The sequence below is a fragment of the Rhinoraja longicauda genome, chromosome 4 (genome assembly GCF_053455715.1).
Source record: "Rhinoraja longicauda isolate Sanriku21f chromosome 4, sRhiLon1.1, whole genome shotgun sequence".
NCBI lineage: Eukaryota > Metazoa > Chordata > Chondrichthyes > Rajiformes > Arhynchobatidae > Rhinoraja > Rhinoraja longicauda.
In genome coordinates, this window is record NC_135956.1 from 89,710,046 (window position 1) to 89,730,454 (window position 20,409).

A 20,409-nucleotide genomic window follows, 5' to 3' on the forward strand; every position below is an offset into this window, starting at 1 on the left:
CATAATATTACTACATTACTGTCCCCTCAATGCTACCAGAAGAAACTTTGTTCCCTTGAGACACCATTGGGAAAATGCACACCCTCGGGTGAATGAGCTGAGTAATCTGTGTTACACAATGAACCTCTCCCTCTGTATTTGGTATTCCTGTTTTGTCTTGGAGTCACAGAGTCATACAGCGTGGAAACCGGCCCCTCGCCCCATCTTGCCCATACCAGCCAACATGTCCCAGCTGCGCAAGTCCCACCTGCCCACGTTTGGTCCATATCCCTCCAAACCTGTCCTATCCATGAACCTATCCAACTTTCTTAAAATATCAAAGTATTAAAATAAGTTTCTAACCTTGTGTTTTATTCTTTTCTTTCATGGCTTGCTTCGTCATCGGCAACAGAGAAGACGAGAATTCAGTAAGGATTTTAAACGTTCAATTAATTGCAGCTTAATCCTCGAGCGGGAATAGAGGGTGGAATCAGTCAAATTTAATCCAGTCAATTTGTCTGCCTTTCATCTGCCTAATCCTTTTTTTAACTTCCTCCCTTCCTCCCGCCCACTTACTGTTGGGATGTTTATAATGTCTGCTACACTAAATCATTTATGTTCATTTTTGTTCAAATTCTCTTCCATCTCCTCATTTCCCGTTGCTGATTCCTGAGTTTAACCCTTGAGGGTGACCAACGGTAACCTGGCCATTTCTGGCGCGCGCACACACGCACACACACACACTCTCTCTTTGGAGATACAGCACGGAAACAGGCCCACCGAGTCCACCCTGACCATCGATCACCCACTCACACTTGTTCTACGTCATTCCTCTTTCTCACCCACTCCCTATGCACTGGGGCTTATTAATCTACAAACCTGCACATCTTTGGGATGGGGGAGGAAACCAGAGCACCTGCAGGAAACCCATGCCGTCATAGAGAAAACGTGCAAACTCCACACACAGACAGCACCTGAGATCAGGATGGAACCCAAATTTAGTTTAGAGATACAGCGCGGAAATAGGCCCTTCAGCCCACCGAGTCCGCACCGACCAGCGATCCCCACGCATTAACACTACTCTACACACACTAGGGAGAATTTACAATTTTTGCCGAAGCCAATTAACTTACAAAGCTGTACATCTTTGGGAGTGTGGGAGGAAACCGAAGATCACAGAGAACACCCACACAGGTCACGGGGAGAATGTACAGACAAGCATCGTAGTCAGGATCGAACCCGGGTCTCCGGCGCTGTGAGACAGCAGCTCTACCAGCTGTGCCGCAGTGCACCCTGGAGTTCTGTAAATGCATGTTGGGTTGTAAGGCTGCACTGTGCTCAGACAAAGGACGAGGTGTTGTTGCCTGAGCTGAGGAAGGACATGTAGCTGTGCGGGAGGCCACTGGCCGGGCAGGGCAGGGCAGGGTAGGGTAGGGTAGGAGTGGAAATGGGATGGAGAATCAGAGTGGAGAGCTCTAGGAAACCCCAGGACAAGTCTTGTGGATCGAACACAGGTACACCGCAAAACAGCACTGCAATCTGCTATTGATTTCTCCAATGCAGAGAAGACCACACTGTGAGCCCTGGGTGTGGCATTCTGGATTAGAAGTCAAGAGATTTCATGAATTCTACTAGGAAAAAAACTGCAGATGCTGGTTAAAGTTGAAGGTAGACACAACACTGAAGTAACTCAGCGGGTCATGCAGCATCTCGAGAGAGAAGGAATGGGTGACGTTTCGGGTCAAGACCCGAACCGTCGCCCATTCCTTTTCTCCCGAGATGCTGCATGACCCGCTGAATTACCCCAGCATTGTGTGTCTACCTTCGATCATAAATTCTACTAGCAGAATTAGGCCATTCAGCCCATCAAGGCTACTCCGCCATTCAATCATGGCTGATCTATCTTTCCTTCTCACCCCCATTCTCCTGCCTTCTCCCCATAACCCCTGACATCCTTAGTAATCACGAATCTCTGCCTTAAAAATATCCACTGACTTGGCCTCCACAGCCGTCTGTGGCAGTGAATTCCACAGATTCACCACCCTCTGGCTAAAGAAATTCCTCCTCGTCTCCTTTCTAAAAGTACATCCTTTTATTCTGAGGCTACTGCCTCTGGTCCTAGACTCTTCCACTAGTGGAAACATCTCCACATCCACTCTATCCAGGCCTTTCACTATTCGGTAAGTTTCAGTGAGGTGCCCTCTCATCCTTCCATGGCCTCTGGTCCTTGTTGCTGCTTCACCCGAAATGCCTATTTGACTTACTGGGTGTTGGGACAAAGAACTGCGACTGTTGTTGCATCTCCTGCATCTGTGTGGGCCGAAGGGCTTGTTACCGCACTGTATCTCTAAACTAAACCAAAACAATAGACAATAGGTGCAGGAGGAGGCCATTTGGCCCTTCGAGCCAGCACCGCCATTCAGTGTGATCATGGCTGATCATTCTCAATCAGTACCCCGTTCCTGCCTTCACCCCATACCCCCTGACTCCGCTATCCTTAAGAGCTCTATCTAGCTCTCTCTTGAATGCATTCAGAGAATTGGCCTCCACTGCCTTCTGAGGCAGAGAATTCCACAGATTCACAACTCTCTGACTGAAAAAGTTTTTCCTCATCTCAATTCTAAATGGCCTATCACATCAGATGATACTATACAGAAATGCAATCAAGTCAAACTCAAATGCAATAGATAGACCAAAGAGGAGGATACAGAGTGCAGAATGTAGTTCTCAGCATTGTAGCGCACCAGTTCCACAGACAAGTCAAGTCAAGACAATTTTATTTGTAGAGCACATTTAAACACAACCCACGTTGACCAAAGTGCTGTACATCAGTTCAGGTACTAAGAAACGAACATACAATGGCACACAAACATAACAGCACATACATAAACAGTTCACAGCACCCCCTCAGAGGGCCTCAAACGCTAGGGAGTAGAAATAGGTTTTGAGCCTGGACTTAAAGGAGTCGATGGAGGGGGCAGTTCTGATGGGGAGAGGGATGTTGTTCCACAGTCTTGGAGCTGCAACCGCAAAAGCGCGGTCACCCTGAGCTTAAGCCTAGACCGCGGGATAGTGAGTAGCCCCAAGTCGGCCGACCTGAGGGACCTGGAGATAGAGTGGTGGGATAGAAGATTTTTGATATAAGGGGGGGGGCAAGCCTGTTTAGGGCTTTATATGTGATTTGGAGGAGCTTGAAGTTGATTCTGTACCTTACCTGGAGCCAGTGGAGAGAGGCCAGGATCGGGGTGATGTGGTCCCTTTTACGGGTACCCGTCAGGAGTCTCGCTGCGGCGTTTTGGACCAATTGTAGGCGGGACAGGGATGATTGACTGATCCCAGTGTATAGGGAGTTGCAGTAGTCTAAGCGGGAGGAAATGAATGCATGAATGATTTTTTCAGTGTCGTTAGATTTGAGGAATGGTTTGATTTTCGCTATGGTACGAAGCTGGAAGAAGCTGGCCTTTACCACAGCGTTGACTTGCCTGTCAAATTTTAATGCCGAGTCAAATATCACGCAAATATCAAAGTCCAATGTCCACAACGGGGTAGATAATTCACAAACTACAGTGGTGTTCTTTGGATTTGGAAGGTTTAGAGTTGGAGAGTCGTAGAGTGATACAGTGTGGAAACAGTGTTGGCCCTTCGGCCCAACTTGCCCACACCGACCAACATGTCCCAGCAGCACTATTCCCACCTGCCTGTGTTTGGCCCATATCCCTCCAAACCTGTCCTATCCATGAACCTGTCTAACTGTTTCTTAAACGTCCAGGTTCAGGAACAGCTTCTTCCCTAGAGCCATCAGGCTATTAATCACCACAACCTCCAATAAGCTCTGAACTACAATAGGCTATTGTTATTATTATTATTATTGGAATTATTGCACTACTATTGTGTGTTTTTTGATTATGTGTATATATATAAATGTGTGTGTGTGTGTGAGTGTGCGTATATATACACACAGTTTTTTTCTCTCTCGTTTATCATATTGTTTACAGTGTAGCATGTTTGTATGTTTTGCTGTGCTGCAGCGTAAGAATTTCATTGTTCTATCCGGGACATCTGACAATAAAACACTCTTGATGGTTTTTTACCAGGCTGGATTCAAAGTCTTTGGGATGTCACGGAGGATGGTGGGGTGCTTAGAGAAGAACTAATTTGGGAGCTTACAGTTCGGAGGGACAACCCAAAGGTCGGAGCCAAGGGTTTGAGGAGCAATTTGGGAGCAGTGTATCCTCATGTGGAGTCCGGTAGAAATTTGGAACATGTTTCCAAAGATTACATAAAATCGTTGATGAATTGTTGCTTTAAAGTTTCATTTTGATAGATTTCCAATGATTAAAGACCTCAAGATTTTTTAAGAAACGTTTATAGTGGTTACAGATTTGGGTTTATTGTTGTCACATGTACCGAGGGTACAATGAAAAGCTTTGTTTGCATGCTACACAATCAGATCAGATAATACCATACATAAATACAATCCAGTCAAACTCCAGTACAATAGGTAGAGCAAAGGGGAAGATACAGAGTGCAGAATACAGTTCTCAGCATTGTAGTGCACCAGTTCCACAGACAAAGTCCAATGTCCACAATGGGGTAGAGGTGGATGGGACAGTACCCCAGCTTATGGGAGGGCTGCTCAGAAGCCTGATAACAGAGGGGAAGAAGTGGTTCTTGAGTCTGGTGGTGCGCGCTTTCAAGCTTCTGTACCTTCTGCCAGACGGATATGACGGGCTGTGTAGTCTAACCTTAGTTCTAATGTTGTATTTGGATTTAAAAAATTGTTGCTTTGATTTGCATTTCATTTAGAGATTTGATTGTACTAATATAAACTTTCCAAAAACTGTACCTAAAGCTTCTCCAATACCATTCCAGGTCAAATTGGATAGTCTATCGGCATTGAGTGCTCTCAAGGCCCAGGCATCGAAAGGTTGCAGTCGCTTTCTCCCGAAGGGCACCAAGGCCAAGGTCAACCTTGAGGACCAGGGGCGCCAGAAGGTGTCTTTCACCTTCAACGTGACAAAGACTTTGCGGAATAGGTTCCAAAGTGCCATTGGGTCTGAGTTGGAGGAGGCCAAGACCTCACCTCCGTCGTTGCCACCGCTATCCATGAGAGGGAGCCAGGATAGTAAAAGTGATTCGGACTCTGCAGACATTCCGGAGACTGCAAAATCGCCATCACCCAAGTCCAAGGTTGAATGGAGCAAGGTGCACTTCAAGAAGAAGCATTTGAACGATGCAGCTAAACCTCTGAGCTTCTCAGACAGGGAACAGTGCAGCTCATCAGTGGAGGAGCCAATGGACACATCCATCACGGCACTTTCTTCGGGAGAAACCGAAACTGTGATAAAGGCAGCTGATGAAACAACACCACCGGTTGAGAATCTCGATGAGGCCCACGTTGGGAAAGGTGAGAACGTGGAGGAGTTCGGGAATGCCTCCACGTCTTCGGAAAATGAAGAGATGGCGAAGGTCGGTCAGGCAGAGGAGACTGTGCAAGCACCATCGGCCGACTCTGACTCCGAGGCAGACTTGCTGAGGAAGTCGCCTAGTTTGAAGTTGCACGATGCGAAGAATGCTGAGTCGGGTCGGGAGGTCAAGAAACATCCAGTGGCTTCCAGAACCGACGAGGTGGAAAAGGTGTCTTCCCATTCCAAGTCCGAGCGAGACAGGAGAAGCAGTGGCCGCTCCAAATCTGATCGAGATACAAGGAGGACTTCATCCCACTCAAAGTATGGAAGGGAAGAAAGGCTCGGCTCATCTCGATCTCGCTCCGATAGAGATTCAAGGGCACCTTCTTCCCACTCAAAGTCAGACTGGTCAAGGAGCTCGTACCATCCTGAGAAGGACAGATATCGCCGCGGTTCCCCTCACCCGGAAAGAAGCAAGTCGTCCCGTACCAAACTGTGCGCCGAATTAAGGGACGCTTCCTCGTGTTCTGATTCTGAGGAAGATTCTAGAAGGTATCACCCTCGGTCAAATGACTTGAGAAGGACTTCATTGCGTTCTAAATCCTATAGAGATTTGAGGAAGTACCAGTCGCGGTCAGATAGAGACATGAGAGCAACATCATCCTGCTCTGAATCAGAGAGAGAGACCAGAAGGACTAAGTCTCATTCTAAACTAGATAAAGTATCGAGGGTGCCGGCATCTTGTGTTGAATCAGAAAGCTCTAAAATTAATTCTTCCGAACTAGAGCCAGATTCTCGAAAATTGTCCAAATCGGACAGTCATTCAAAAACCCCTTTGTGTCTTTCGAAATCATCGGCTTCCTGTCATAAACCTGAGGCAGCCAGAACCAACTTGTCTGATCTGGAATCGGACTGCAGGAAAGTCTCCAAATCTGAGGCCCACCTGAGGGCTACTTCATCTCATTCCAAATCCCCAATCTCTTGCCATGAGGCTTCATTAAAGAAGACCTCTCCAGGACCAGAGGTGGACTTGAAATGTTCTAAGCTGGACGGTAACTCGAAGGCAGCTCCATCCCATTCCCAGATTCCCATTTGTAGCGGTATCGGAGCAACTCCGGGCGATTCCCCAGAGCTGGAATCTGATTCTCAGAGAAGTCTCAAACCAGATGTTAATTTACGGATATCTCCACAGAATTCTAAATCTACTAATTGTCATCAAATGGAGGTCGTCAGAATGGACTTTTCCGAACCAGAGTTGGATTCATGGGCCAACAGCACGTCGGACAAGAGCGTAGTGGTGACGTGGTCTCGCGCTAAATCGAGTGCGCTTTGTGAGATGGAGGTGGTTGCAATGGATTCTGCGGAAGTTGAGCTGGACTCGTGGACTAACAGTAGGTCAGAGAAGCACTCAGTCATCACCCCGTCTTGTTCAGAGTCGCATCCTTGTTTGGAAATGACGTTAACTAAAGTGGACTCTTCTGAACTGGAAACCAAATTAGACTCTTGGGAAAGCAGTCGGCCGGGCAGGAAGGCAAGAATAAACGTATCGAGTTCTCGATCTCATAAGATACGAACTTTGCCTCTGTTTCCGTCTGACGGGGAGTTAAGAAGGACTTTGTTCTCTGAGTCAGACGACGACTTTGATGAGGTTCCTGAACTGTGCGAGTCGGGGACGACACAACATGTTTGGAGATCAGACGACGTTTGTTCCTCACTTGACCATCAACCTAACAATCACGAAAGCACTTCCCCGTATGCCAAGTCGGACTGCTCAAGGACGTGTTGCCTCTTCAGACCCACTGCTGAAAGAGCTAGTTCCTTACCTGGTTCCAAATTAGACGGACATCTGGCAAAAGCTTCATCTTGCTCAGAGTCAGATGAAGAACATAAAGCTTTATCTCAGCGTGAGACTACTTCGATGGTCTCATCTCACGACTTAACAAATGACATGCAGTCCCCACCTCGATTCGTGGCTAATGCTTTGAAGACGCCACCTTACTCCGGCCCGGATGAGGTTCAGTACTCGGCTCAGCATAAAGTGGAGGAATTTAACACTTCGCACTGCGCCACGAGGGAACCGATATTGGTCTACCCCAAACTGGGCGAGTTCACCACCGTCTCTCGCTCTAACGTGAATGAAACGGTCATCATCACAACTGATCCCGAAGGTTGCACGAGAGATGTAAAGCTCACGGGCAAAGAGTCGACAGAAAACAGAGCGGTGGACAGTCAGCACATCAATGAAGGGGGTGGTTCTGAACTGAAGAATGATAAACTGTGTTACAACACGCACAGCTTTAGCAGTTGCGTGAGTAAACGGAATGCAATGTCCAGCAACCTGAATTGGGATTCGGTTGAGAAAGTTAGACTCTACATGGATTTGGCAAGTCACCTTAATTCCGAAGCTAAGGAGTCTGCAACGGTGAAGATCGAGACCCCGTCGTCAAATAACGAAGAGACCTCTTTCATTGCCAGACCAGACAGTTCCGTCAAAGTCGAGCCAGGGCCATCCGTGGACATCTCTGAAGATGAGGAAGGAACGGACGAAGACTTAACAGTGGAGGTGGTGACTGAAGGCCTACTGCCTTTGAGCCCAGCTGACCTTACCAGCTCAAATGAAGTGGAACGCAATTCCCAGAGTTATAAGACAAAGTCAGACTGCGACAGTAGCTGTATGAAGGTCGAGTTCAACAGTGTGAGCTCCGGGAATGGAGACCGCTCGGAGGAGGCCAAGAGCAGCAGCGAACCGGAGAGCGAAGAGAGCGAAACCAGCTCGGATTCGGACAACGGCAGTGTCCCCAGGAACCGCTTGCAGTCTGTTGTGATAGTCCCGAAGAACTCTACTCTGACTTTGGAGGAGAGGGTCCTGATGTCCTCTCCATCCTCGTCCACAGCGACTGCTAGAGTTAATCAGCAAGAGAAGAGGCATTTGGGTGTGAAAGGCAGCAAGCGAGAAGTGGACGAGAAACCCAGCCAGGGTCATCAGCCGAATGGTGTTGAACTTGGGAGTAACCCCCAGGTACTGGACGGTGACCTTGGTCAGGGAGGTGACGTGGTCCATGGGAGCCACTCTCCCTCGCTGCCCCCACTGGTACCGGAAGACCAACCCCAAGCTTCTTCGAGTCAGCTTTCACCGGCGAGCGAGGGCCACAAGAGCTGCAAGCAGCAGTCGTCGACGGACAAGGCCGACAGCACCAGTCAGCCCGAGGGCTTCCCTCTCGCCCAAAGCCAGCTCCCTCCGTCAGGCCAGGAGCTCGGCTCGGCGCAGTCGGCAAGCGCGGCCGCGACGGCGGAGGGGCGCCAGCAATCGCCCAGCAGCCACTCGGATGGTTTACCGGCGCCACAGAACAGCCCGCAGCCGTTCAGAGTGGAGGAGAAAGACGTCGGAGAGATGCCGGACAGCCGGCAGGCTGCCCCCTGGCCCCAGCAGCAGGCCCAAGAGCACAGATCATATCGCAGCCCAGAGTACCTGGAAAGTCTCGACTGGGACGTGGCTCAAGCAGAAACTCCCAGCAGCAGTTGCCAGCAGCCAGATAGCAGCTACGGGTTGTACCGCAAGTACAGCTTCCAAACAGAGGAAACGGATCTGGCGAACAGGAGTGAAAGCTGGCACGGTAACAGAGCCGCCTACTGGGATCCCAGGCTGAGCGCTAAGTCGGTCATCTACAATAACTACCAGTTGGCTCAAGACATCTCCGGCTCAGACGCCCAAGGTCAGGTTCAGCCCGATTCCATGACGGACGACTTTGCCAGCTACAACAGCTGGGAAACGGTCAGCCGCGACCCGCGCTCTGTCCCCAAAGGCGTCAGCTCTCTGCAGGCTCACGAAATCACCAGCAACTCCAGCAAGGGCACCACCCTGGTGCTGAAGGCCAGCGACTCCACGGCACAGAAGGAGTCCAGGGTCAAGGAGCTGGAGAAGTCTGACGCCGACCAGCGGGGGGAGCCCCAGAAGCCGCAGGCGGAGGAGGTGGACACGGACCTGGAGTGCGACGCGGACACGCGGTACTTTGAGCAGGTCCACCCCCAGCCCAATCCACTGGTCACAACGCCGGCCACGGAGTGGGTCACTCTCGTCTGCAAGATGGAGGAGTTCAAAAGCTCGCCGTGGTGGAAGGAGCAGTCAAAGCTGGGAATGATGCCACCTTACTTCGAGTTAATCGATGAAAACTTGTACCTGACAGAGAGGTGACTATCTGAGAGTTTTTTTGTTGCTAATTGGTCGATTAAACTAATTAACCATGGATTTTTAAATGGGGGTCGTGCCGCTCAAATATTGAGTTCAATACTTAGTTTTTTGTTTAGAGATACAGCGTGGAAACAGTCCCTTCAGCCCACCGGGTCCACGCCGACCAGTGATCCCCACATATTAACACTATCCTACACACACGAGGGACAATTTTTACATTTACCAAGCCAATTAACCTACAAACCTGTACGTCTTTGGAGTGTGGGAGGAAACTGGAGATCTCTGAGAAAACCCACGGGGATTTTTAGATTTAGATTTAGAGATACAGCGCGGAAACAGGCCCTACGGCCCACCGGGTCCGCGCCGCCCAGCGATCCCCGCACACTAACACTATCCTACACACACTAGGGACAATTTTTACATTTAATTAACCCAGCCAATTAACCTACATACCTGTGCGTCTGGAGTGTGGGAGGAAACCGAAGATCTCGGAGAAAACCCACGCAGGTCACGGGGAGAACATACAAACTCCATACAGACAGCGCCCATTGTCGGGATGGAACCCGGGTCTCCGGCGCTGCATTCGCTGTAAGGCAGCAACTCTACCGCTGCGCCACCGTGACCGCCATAGCATTTGACCCAGCATTTTATTTACCGGTAGACTTGCAGAGGAGGTTTGCCAAAATAATGTCAGAACCGAGAGACCTCAGTTTTAGAGTCATAGATAGAAGATAGATAGAGAGTCGCAGAGTGATACAGCGTGGAAACAGGCCCTTCGGCCCAACCTGCCCACACCGGACAACATGCCCAAGCTACACTAGTCCCACCTGCCCGCGTTTGGCCCCTCATGTACCTGCCTGACTGTTTCTTAAACGTTGGGATAGTCCCAGCCTCGGCTACCTCCTCTGGCAGCTCGTTCCATACACCCACCACCTTTTGTGTGGAAAACATTACTGCTCAGATTCCCATTAAATCTTTTCCCCTTCACCTTAAACCCATGTGCTCTGGGAGGAGTTTTATGGAGGAACTCGGAACGCCTGTGTTTACCAGAATGCCATCCAGATTAGGGGGTAGACACAAAATGCTGGAGTAACTCTGAGTCAGGCAGCATCTCTGGAGGAGAGGAATAGGTGATGTTTCATGCCGAAGCCCTTCATCAGACTACGAGTCAGGGAAGGGGGCACGCCCAAATTAGGGGGGGATTTGCAACAAGGTTGGATAAAATTTGATTATTTTCTCTAGAATGCCAGAGTTGAGGAGAGACCTGATCAAAGTGTATAAAATTATGAGAGGCATAGATAGATCGGGTAGACCCTCCTTCCCAGGGTGGAAATCTAAAAGATACGAGGGCGAAGCTTTAAAGTGAGAGGAGCAAAATATAAAGGAGATGGACAATAGGTGCAGGAGTAGGCCATTCGGCCCTTCGAGACAGCACCGCCATTCACGGCTGATCATTCACAATCAGTACCCCGTTCCTGCCTTCTCCCCTTACCCCCTGACTCCGCTATCATTAAGAGCTCTATCTAGCTCTCTCTTAAAAGCATCCGGTGAAATAGCCTCCACTGCCTTCTGAGGCAGAGAATTCCACAGATTCATAACTCTGAGTGAAAACGTTTTTCCTCGTCTCAATTTTAAATGGCATACCCCTTATTCTTAAACTGTGGCCCCTTGTTCTGGACTCCCCCAACATCAGGAGCTGAGCTGACGGGTTACTCAGAGGATGATGGGTGCCTGGAACTTGCTGCCAGAGGTGGTGGTGGAGGCAAATGTGATGGTGGAGGTTTAAAAGTATTTTGGAAAGGCACAAGGATATGCGGGGAATGTAAGGATGTGGTTCATGCGCTGGCATAAGTGGCCATCATGTTTGACACTAACATTGTGAGCCGAATGGCCTATTCCTGTTCTATTCTATGTTTAGTTTAGAAATACAGCTCAGAAACAGGCCCTTTGGCCCGCCGAGTCTGCACCTACCAGTGAGGCGTGCTAACACTATCCCACGCACACTAAGGACAATTTGCATTATACCAAGCCAATTAACCTACACACCTGTAAGTCTTTGGAGTGTGGGAGGAAACCGGAACACTCTGTAGAAAGCCCACATGCGGTCACAGGGAGAACGTACAAACTCCGTACAGATAACACCGTAGTCAGGATGGAACCTGGGTCTCTGGCGCTGGACTCTCCCACTAGTGGAAGCATCCTCTCCATGTGCACTCTATCCATGCCTTTCACTTTGGTAAGTTTCACTGTGGTCTTCCCCTCATCCTCCTAAACTCCAGCGAGTACAGGCCCAGTGCTGTCAAACGCTCATCATAGGTTAACCCACTGGCTTCATTCTTGTAAACCTCCTCTGGACCCTCTCCAGCGCCAGCACATCCTTCCTCAGATATGGGGCCCAATTCTATTAAACAGCGTAACAAAGAACCTTTAGTATTTTCTGGTTGCAGTAACAAAAATAATTTCTTCGCTGTTATAAAGAATCTTGTACGTGAACTCGTTGTGTCACGGAGTAACTGCTAGGTGGCTGGAGCAAATCCCTTATTTGGTTGTAGCAAACAATCGGCAACAACGGACACAATTCTGCCCCATCCCCTCTGGTCCATTAGTGCCAGAGTTTATTTTCAGAATCAAGGTCATAACAGACAATGCTGGGAGACAAGGATAGATGACCTGTGTAGAAAGGAACTGCAGATGCTGCTTTAAACCTATCCATTTTCTCCAGAGATGCTGCCTGACCCGCGGTTACTCCAGCACTCTGTGAAACGTCACCTATCCATGCTCTCCACAGAAGCTGCCTGACTCACTGAGTTACTCCAGCACTCTGTGAAACGTCACCTATCCATGCTCTCCACAGATGCTGCCTGACCCGCTGAGTTATTCCAGCACTCTGAAACGTCACCTATCCATGTTCTCCAGAGATGCTGCCTGACCCGCTGAGTTATTCCAGCACTCTGAAATGTCACCTGTCCATGTTTTCCAAAGATGCTGCCGGACTCACTTGGTTACTCCAGCACTCTGTGAAACGTCACCTATCCATGTTCTCCAGAGATGCTGCCTGACCCGCTGAGTTACTCCAGCACTCTGTGAAACGTCACCTATCCATGTTCTCCAGAGATGATGCCTGACCCGCTGAGTTACTCCAGCACTCTGTGTCTTTTGCTTGGGCAATATTTGTTTACTCCCTTTTTCTTTCAGAGTTCTTTTGAGTGTAGTTTATTGACACGTGCTTCGTTTGTTGCGTGCTATCCAGTCGGGAAAGACTCGGGTTCCCAGGTTCAATCCTGACTATGGGTGCTTGTCTGCACGGAGTTTGTACGTTCTCCCTGTGACCTGTGTGGGTTTCTCCAGGTGCTCCGGTTTCCTCCCACACTCCAAAGACGTACAGGTTTGTAAGTTAATCGGCTTGATATAAATGTAAACTTGTTCCATGTGTGTAGGGTAGTGTTAATGAGCCGGGATCGCTGGTGGGTGCGGACTCGGTGGGCGGAAGAGCCTTTTTCTGCGCTGTATCTCCAAACTAAACTAAAGTCCGATTAAAGACAGTCTGAGGGTCTCCAACGAGGTTAAACAAAAAGAAAAAAACTTTTTGTGTCAAAAAGTTTGAGATGTGTTTGTTTACTTTTTTCCAGAGTAATCTGTTAAACAAAAAAGGTTACGGCGACATTTGTGTAAAGTAGCCAGGTGTGTGACATTCCTTGCCTTTCCCCAGCCCTAACTGGAGTGATTTATCTTTGACAGGAAGAAGAGCAAGTCTCACCGGGACATCAAGCGAATGCAGTGTGAGTGTGTGCTGTCGAGAGAGGACCGGGAACGGGGAGAGCTGGCCTGTGGTGAAGACTGCCTCAACCGCTTACTCATGATAGAATGGTAAATGGCTTTTATATGGCTAGACAATACCTCGCTCGGCCAAGGAGGAACACTTTCTCCCAACTCCTTACATAAGGTCAAAAGTGACAGGAGTAGAATTAGGCCATTCGGCCCATCTATACTACTCTGCCATTCAATCATGGATGATCTATCTCCCCCTCCTAACCCCATTCTCCTGCCTTCTCCCCATAACCCCTGACACCCGTACTAATTAAGAATCTGTCTATCTCTGCCTTAAAAATATCAATTGACGGCCTCCACAGCCTTCTGTGTCAAGAATTCCACAGATTCACCACCCTCTGACTTATAGTCTGTTACTCTTTAAAGTCCTAGTGTGATACAGCATGAAAATAGGCCCTTCAGCCCACACCGGCCGACATGTCCCAGCTACACTTGTCCCACCTGCCCCAGATTTGACCCATATCCCTCCAAACCTGTCCTATCCATGTGCCTGAAAAAGGGTCTCGACCCGCAACGTCACCCATTCCTTGTCTCCAGAGATGCTGCCTGCCCGCTGAATTACTCCAGCTTTTTGTGCCTATCTTCGGTTTAAACCAGCATCTGCAGTTCCATCTTACACATTTTGTCTACCTGTCTAATTGTTTCTTAAACGTTGCGATAGTCCCAGCCTCAACTACCTCCTCTGGCAGCTCATTCCACATACCCACCACCCCTTGTGTGACAAAAGATTTCTTATTAAATCTTTTCCCCCTCACCTTAAACCTATGTCCTCTCTTCCTCGATTCACCTACTCTGGGCAAGACACTCTGTGCATCCACCTGACCTATTCGTCTCATGATTTTATACACCTTTATAAGATCACCCCTCATCCTCTTGCAGTTCCAAGGTATAGAGTCCTAGCCTGCTTACCTTCTCCTCTCCCTGTAACTCAGACCCTTGAGTCATAGAAACAGAGAAAATAGGTGCAGGAGGAGGCCATTCAGCCCTTCGAGGCAGCACCGCCATTCATTGTGATCATGGCTGATCATCCACAATCAGTAACCCGTGCCTGCCTTCTCCCCTATCCCTTGATTCCACTAGTCCCTAGAGCTCTATCTAACTCTCTCTTAAATCCATCCAGTGATTTGGCCTCCACTGCCCTCTGTGGGAGAGAATTCCACAAATTCACAACTCTCTGGGTGAAAAAGTTCCTTCTCACCTCAGTTTTAAATGGCCTCCCATTTATTCTAAGACTGTGGCCCCTGGTTCTGGACTCCCCCAACATTAGGAACATTTTTCCTGCATCTAGCTTGTCCAGTCCTTTTATAATTTTATGTCTCTAATAGATCCCCTCTCATCCTTCTAAACTCCAGTGAATACAAGGCTAGTCTTTTCAATCTTTCCTCATATGACAGTCCCACCATCCCAGGGATCAATTTTGTGAACCTACGCTTCACTGCCTCAATTACAAGGACGTCCTTCCTCAAATTAGGAGACCAAAACTGTACACAATACTCCAGATGTGGTCTTACCAGGGCCCTATACAACTGCAGAAGAACCTCTTTACTCCTATACTGAAATCCTTTCGTTATGAAGGCCAACATGCCATTAGCTTTCTTCACTGCCTGCTGTACCTGCACGCCAACTTTCAGTGACTGGTGTACAAGGACATCCAGGTCTCGCTGACACCATTGAGATAATAATCTGCCTCCTTGTTTTTGCCACCAAAGTGGATAACCTCGCATTTATCTATATTATACTGCATCTGCCACGCATCTGCCCACTCACTCAACCTGCCCAGGTCACCCTGCAACCACCTAACATCCTCTTCGCAGTTCACACTGCCACCCAGCTTTGTGTCATCTGCAAACTTGCTGGTGTTACTTCTAATTCCTTTGTCCAAATCGTTAATATATATGGTAAACAGTTGCGGCCCCAACACCGAGCCTTGCGGCACTCCACTCACCACTGCCTGCCATTTTGAAAGGTTTACTCCTACTCTTTGCTTCCTGTCTGCCAACCAATTTTCTATCCATGTCAACACCCTACCCCCAATACCATGTGCTCTAATTTTGCTCACCAATCTCCCGTGTGGGACCTTATCAAAGGCTTTCTGAAAGTCCGGTTACACTACATCCACTGGCTCCCATTCATCCATTCTACTTGTCACATCCTCAAAAAATTCCAGAAGATTATTAGTCAAGCATAGCCTCCCCTTCATAAATCCATGCTGACTTGAACTTATCCTTTTACTGCTATCCTAATGCGCCGTTATTACCTCTTTAATAGTTTACTCCAGCATCTTCCCCACCACCGATGTCAGGCTAACTGGTCTGTAATTCTCTCTCGCTCCTTTCTTGAAAAGTGGGATAACATTAGCTATCCTCCAATCCACAGGAATTGATCCTGAATCTATTGAACATTGGAAAATTATCACCAATGCATCCACTATTTCTAGAGCCACCTTCCTGAGTACCCTGGGATGCAGACCATCAGGCCCTGGGGATTTATCAACCTTCAGTCCCATTAGTCTACCCAATACTATTTCTCGCCTAATGCAAATTTCTTTCACTTCCACTATCCCCCTAGATCCTCTGTCCTCTGCTACATCTGGGAGATTGTTTGTGTCTTCCTTAGTGAGTCCTGGCAACATCATACATTTTCCTTGCTGATGAGGTGCTGAAGGAGTGACCCCAGTAACTAGAGGAAGGGTCGTCTTCAGTGTGCCTGGCTTTCATCATGCTATTTATCAGTTTAGGAAAGAACTGCAGATGCTGGTTTAAATCGAAGGCAGACACAAAATGTTGGAGTAACTCAGCGGGACAGGCAGCATCTCGGGAGAGAAGGAATGGGTGACGTTTTGGGTCGAGACCCTTCTTCAGACTAACTTCAGATAACCCTTGCTTTCCCGCTAACCCTTCCCAGTTCTCCCACCACTCTTCCTGTCTCCGACTACATTCTATCTTTGTCCCGCCCCCTCCCCTGACATCAGTCTGAAGAAGGGTCTCGACCCAAAGCGTCACCCATTCCTTCTTTCCAGAGATGCTGCCTGACCTGCTGAGTTACTCCAGCATTTTGTGTCTGTCTGTCACAGATCAGTTTCATTTATTGACGCGTACTAAGGTACAGTGAAAAGCTTTTGTTGCGTGCTAACCACAGTGGAAAGACAATACATGATTACAATCAAGCCATTTACAGTGTATAGTTACATAAGGGAATAACGTTTAGTGCAAGATAAAGCCAGTAAAGTCAGAATTCAGAATCAGAATTCAGAATTACCTTTATTTGTCATCCAAAAAACAAGTCTTTTGGACGAGATTTCGTCACCCACAGTCCAACTATAAGAGCAATAAAATAAGCAATAACACACACAACCACAAACCAACACAAAACAAAACAAAAAGAAACATCCATCACAGTGAGTCTCCTCCAGTCCCTCCTCACTGTGATGGAAGGCCAGAATGTCTTTTCTCTTCCCCTGCCGTCTTCTCCCGCGGTCAGGCTGTTGAAGTTGCCACGTTCCAGGCCGCGCCGGACGGTGAAAGGTCCGCAGCGGGCCGACCCAAGCCCCACGATCCGGGGCGGGCGAACACGCTGCCGCTGCACGTCGGGGCGGTCGTGGCTCCCGACATTGAAGCCCCCGCCGAGCAGAGAAAATCCCGCGGCCTATTCCAGGCCGCGCCGGACGGTGAAAGGTCCGCGGTGGGCCGACCCAAGCCCCACGATCAAGGATAGTCCGAGGGTCACCAATGAGGTAGATAGTAGTTCAGAACCGCTCTCTGGTTGTGGTAGGATGGTTCAGTTGCCTGATAACAGCTGGGAAGAAACTGTCCCTGAATCTGGAGGTGTGTGTTTTCACACTTCTATGCTTTTTGCCCGATGGAAATGCCACAGATTTACCACCCACTGACTAAAGAAATTCCTCCTCATTCCTACTTAAAGGAGCGTCTTTTAATTCTGAGGTAAATGGAGAGTTTTGTTAGCTGAAGAAGGTCCTCAAAGCCAAGTCTTAATTGTGGGTGTGTCAGACTGAAGAAGGTGCCATCTTTTGATGATAACAATGTCATTTGACACATTAAAAGATACCAGTTATTGACTGGTGAACTGGTCAATATATTTAGAAGAGACAACGAACTGCAGATGCTGGTTTACCAAAATAAAACCTTGCTGAAGTAACTCAGTGGGTCAAGCAGCATCTTAGGAGGACATGGATAGAGCCTTTCTTCTGACTGTCGTGGAGAGGAGAAAGCTGCAAAAGTGAAGGGGGTGGCACCAAGCACGATAGCATCCTGCGTCGAAAAGTTAAGAGGAAGGGCCGTTAAGAGGCTGTTAAACGTTAAGAGGTGGCGCAGTGGGTAGAGCTGCTGCCTCACAGCGCCAGAGACCGGGTTCGATCCTGACAACGGGTGCTGTCTGCACGGAGTTTGTACGTTCTCCCTGTAACTGCATGGGTTTTCTCCGGGTGCTCCAGTTTCCTCCCACACTCCAAAGACGTACAGGTCAATTGGCTTCGGTAAATTGTCCCTAGTGTGCGCGATAAAACTAGCGTAATGTGTGATCGTTGGCTGGCACGAACACGGTGGGCCGAAGGGCCTGTTTCCACGCTGTATCCCTGAACTAAACAAAGATGCTTAAGGCAGCTTCATGCAAGTGATGAAAGGTCCAGAGGAATGGGGAGTGAGGGGTAGAATGCTGAATGCAGTACTGAGTGCTCCAGAATGACTGTGGCTTGAGGATGGATGGACACGGCATGCTGGAGTAACTCAGGCAGCATCTCTGGAGAAAAGGAATAGGTGACTTTTCAGGCCGCGTCCCTTCTTCAGACTGAGGGTCAGGGGAGGGGGAAGCTTGAGGTGTGTGTCTTTGTGCAGTGGCAGCTGATATGTGTTCTTGCCTCCTCAGTTCGTCCAGGTGCTTACACGGGGAATACTGCACCAACCGGAGGTTTCAGAGACGGCATTACGCAGATGTGGACGTTATCCTGACTGAGAGGAAAGGCTGGGGGCTCCGAGCTGATAAAGAACTGTCAGTGTGAGTGAACCCATACTTTCCATTGCTTCTACGGTACAGGTCCACCACTGATTATCCGGCATCCTTAGTTCCTGAGCCTTTTTGGAGTATCCTTGTTGCCGGACCAACAGAGGTCATGGAACGGGCCGCCAAGGGGCCGAGATACCGCCCGCAAAGTCGGCCTCGGAAGTCGGCTATGGGAACGGATCTGCCGGCTCCGGCCAGGCCGGAGTTCCAGAGCCCCGGCCACAGGGGGCAGATTCCACCCCTCCACTGATCGGCCACGCAAGTCCTGATGAGGTGGAGATCGCCCGCCCAGGCACCACATTTTTGGAGGGGATTATGCCGGGGATTCAAGTGCACTCTCATAGTTTTGTCCGGATTAAGGGGTTTAATTGATGCCCCATTTTAGCTAGTCCCCTTTAGCTGCATTTGGGCCATATCACTCTAAACCTGTCCTATCCATGAACCTGCCCATATTGTCCTTTAAATGTTGTTATAGTTCCTGCCTTAACCACCTCCTCTGGCAGCTCGTTCCATACACCCCCCACTCTCTGAGTGAAAAATCTTTCCCCTTTCACATACCTATGTCTTTGGATTATTGATTCCCCTTGCTCCGTGTTAAAAAAAAGTGCATTCACCCTGAGTAGTCATGGGTCCAGCTAATCGCACATTTTTGCACTGGTTCTTATTGTCTAGAACAGACTTCTTGTTCTCTGTAGTACTACTTGGTATCGGTCCTTTCTCTTTTAGTCACAACACCCACTGCAGTTTTGCAAAACAACCTGTTATACTTTAACTAGCAATTCTAAGTAAGTCAAGCACAACATGCAATCTGTGCACATTAACTCTTAAACCTTCATCCTCCTGTACATTCCCTCCTTTTCCCCCTCCTCTACAGTTCGGCCCATCAAGTCTACTCCGCCATTCAATCATGGCCAATCTCTCACTCTCAACCCTCACAGGACCCTGTGGAAAAATACTAATACCCGGCATTTTCTGGTCAACCTCAAGTTGAAAAAGTGTGTATTTGCAGGCATTGGTTGAGAGGGAAAAGGGGGTCTTCTTGCGTTTGAGGCAGCAGAAGTTATGTAACGCCCTCCAGTGCAATGTGCTGTTGTCGAGGGCCGTGAGGTCTACCCCTCCACCAGGGGGACGGAGGACAGTGCAGTCGAAAATGACGTGCTGTGCTGTTTGCTGGTCTGCTCCACACACGCAGGCTGCTGATGGACGTAACCCCCAACGATGCATGTTGGCTTTGGACCGGCCGATCCCTGTGCGGAGCCGGTTCAGGGCGACCCACTCTATGCGGGGCGTGTCCGAGCTGGGTGGGGCTGTGGTGTTCGGTGCGACAGTGAATTATTGAGGAGGTCGCGATGTCTGTTCCCAGCTGGTTCTCCATGCTCCTAAAGGGGGTAAGGCAGTGAAACGCTGCTGCAGTAATGGTGGGGCTTTGTGTTTGCAGGAATAGCTTTGTTCTGGAGTACTGCGGGGAAGTGCTGGACCACAAGGAGTTCAAGAACCGCGTTAAGGAGTACGCCCGCAATAAGAACATCCACTACTACTTTATGGCACTGAAAAACGACGAGGTGAGAGAATGACCAATGTGGCCCCTGGCTTTCCCACCCCCTTCATGCTCAGTCCCCTTATTTCTCTACCTTTTGATCATGTGATAGGAGAAGAAGTAGGCCATTCGGCCCATCAAGTCCACTCCGCCATTCATTCACTCCGTCCGAACCCCATTCTCCTGCCTTCTCCCCGTAGCCCCTGACACCCGTGTCCTTTGTAAAGGAAAAGTACAAAGTGCTGAAATAGCTGGGCGGGTTAGGTGGATACAGAGTGCAGAATATAGCTCTCGGCATTGTAGTGCCCCAGTTCCAGAGACAAAGTTGACAGACTAGTTTATTGTCACGTGTACCGAGGGACATTGAAAAGCTTTTGTTGCGTGCTATCCAGTCAGCGGATTACACTCAAGCCATTCACAGTGTATAGATACATGCATGATAAGGGAATAAC

General features: G+C 48.9%; 2 protein-coding genes across 3 annotated transcripts in view; one reads left to right on the forward strand and one right to left on the reverse strand.

Annotated features, from left to right (window-relative positions):
* Nucleotides 1–20,409, reverse strand: part of LOC144593236 (D-serine dehydratase) — a 555,040-nt gene that overhangs the window by 375,187 nt on the left and 159,444 nt on the right. The gene's annotated exons all lie outside the window — the stretch shown is intronic.
* Nucleotides 1–20,409, forward strand: part of setd2 (SET domain containing 2, histone lysine methyltransferase) — a 113,988-nt gene that overhangs the window by 33,788 nt on the left and 59,791 nt on the right. Inside the window, exons 3-7 of the mRNA XM_078398343.1 lie at nucleotides 392–407; nucleotides 4,852–9,575; nucleotides 13,315–13,443; nucleotides 18,286–18,414; nucleotides 19,859–19,982. Coding sequence (XP_078254469.1) covers nucleotides 392–407; nucleotides 4,852–9,575; nucleotides 13,315–13,443; nucleotides 18,286–18,414; nucleotides 19,859–19,982 — 5,122 coding nt within the window. The remainder of the gene's footprint in view (nucleotides 1–391; nucleotides 408–4,851; nucleotides 9,576–13,314; nucleotides 13,444–18,285; nucleotides 18,415–19,858; nucleotides 19,983–20,409) is intronic.